The 1,675-nt window shown below is 41.9% G+C and overlaps 1 protein-coding gene across 1 annotated transcript; it reads right to left on the reverse strand.

Annotated features, from left to right (window-relative positions):
* Positions 1 to 340: 340 nt before the first annotated feature.
* SSTR5 (somatostatin receptor 5) lies at positions 341 to 1,453 on the reverse strand. The gene has a single exon (XM_062588377.1). The coding sequence runs from the start codon at positions 1,451 to 1,453 to the stop codon at positions 341 to 343; it is 1,113 nt and encodes a 370-aa protein (XP_062444361.1).
* Positions 1,454 to 1,675: the final 222 nt, after the last annotated feature.

Here is a 1,675-nt window from a genome sequence, read left to right on the forward strand (position 1 = left end):
AACCATAAACTCACCTTAACAAGGTAGTTAAAACAGGTTTAGTGTTGTTCTGCATCACTAGAGCGGTACCAAACAAGCAATGTTCACCAGTAAATCAGTTCTCTAGAGTACAGAAAGTGGTAACACACATCCGATGGCCTTTGCTAAAATGCTGTAAGAACTTCATACAACCCAGCATAACCCATAACACTTTTAGTTGGGAAAGGGAGGGGAGTGAAGTCTATGTACATTTATTTTAGCTTGTGGGTCTCCAGATTTTAGCTTTGCTAAGATTTTATGTCTCCTTTAAGTCCCTAAAGTGTTCAGTTCTACAAATGCTTTGCATTTCCAAGCCATGCACTTACACCTTGCTAGTCTGCATATGTCCATTGAATTCAATATTTCTCTGGGTTAGCATTGATTCCTGCAAGCGACTGCTGTTCTCTTGCCTGTGTTCAATGGGGTCACCATCCTCTATGCCATTGCCCTTCCGGAGGCAAAGGACTTTCTGAAAACTCTGCTTGAAGTTGTCAGAAAGAAATCCATAAAGAATGGGGTTGGCACAGCTGTTTGCATAGGACAGGACCACCACAAAGAAGTACACCCCTACCAACACAGGGTCTTCTGGCAGTATAAATATCAAATTGACAATGTTCATCATGTAAAACGGGAGCCAGCAAAACACGAAGACAACTACAATGATCACCACCATTCTGGTCACCTTCCTCTCTGATCTCCTGCGTCTTGTAGACCCAACTCGGATCCCCGAAGATTTGACTTTAATCACGATCAGCAAGTAGCAAAGACAGATCACCAACAAAGGGCCAAAAAACCCGAGGACAGATGTGTAAATGATGAATGCTGCTGACCAGATGTTGACAGGATCGGGCCAGTTCATGTTGCAGGTTTGAAAGACTTCCTGCACATCTGAAAAGATGATGACTGGAAGCACCACTAAGAACGAGAATGTCCAGACAGTTGTGCTGATTAGCTTGGCGACCCTGGGACGTCGCCACTTGGTTGATTTGATGGGGTGAACTACTGCCAAGTAGCGGTCCATGCTCATCACAGTCAAACAGAAAATGCTCGTGAACTGGTTAATACCATCCACAGTCATAACCAGCCTGCACAAAAAAGAGCCAAAGGGCCAATAGGAGATGGCATTCTGGGTAGCCAGGAATGGTAGGCCCAGCATGAAGAGTACATCAGCAACGGCTAAATTCAAAATGTAAATGTTGGTGACAGTTTTCATCTTGGCATAACGCAAAACCACGTAAATGACCAAAGTGTTGCCACTGAGTCCAACTGCACATACAAGGAGGTAAAAGATGGGAATCAGGACTTTGTGGATATATTTGAATGAGGGCAGCTCTGAGAGTGTCCCATTTTCTGTCACATTTGTCAGCAGTGAGAAATTTGCATCGACAGAACTAGCTTCCATGCTAAATGTGTTGGAAAAATATAAAGGATCCATAGTTTTATTCTCCAATTTTTCCTTCAAGGTCAAAAGAGATTAAACTTCATGAGCATCTTGTTCCTAGAAAGAAAAAGAAAAAAAGAAAAAAAAAAAAAAAGGAGGGGGAGAAAGAGAAAAAAAAGAGTGAATTCAAAATAGACTAAGATTTATACATCATGCAATGGTCTATCCATAGCCAGAATTTGTGTTTGAATTATGTTGTTAGCATACGTGATAAGA

The sequence above is a fragment of the Rhea pennata genome, chromosome 15 (assembly GCF_028389875.1).
Source record: "Rhea pennata isolate bPtePen1 chromosome 15, bPtePen1.pri, whole genome shotgun sequence".
NCBI classification, from domain to species: domain Eukaryota; kingdom Metazoa; phylum Chordata; class Aves; order Rheiformes; family Rheidae; genus Rhea; species Rhea pennata.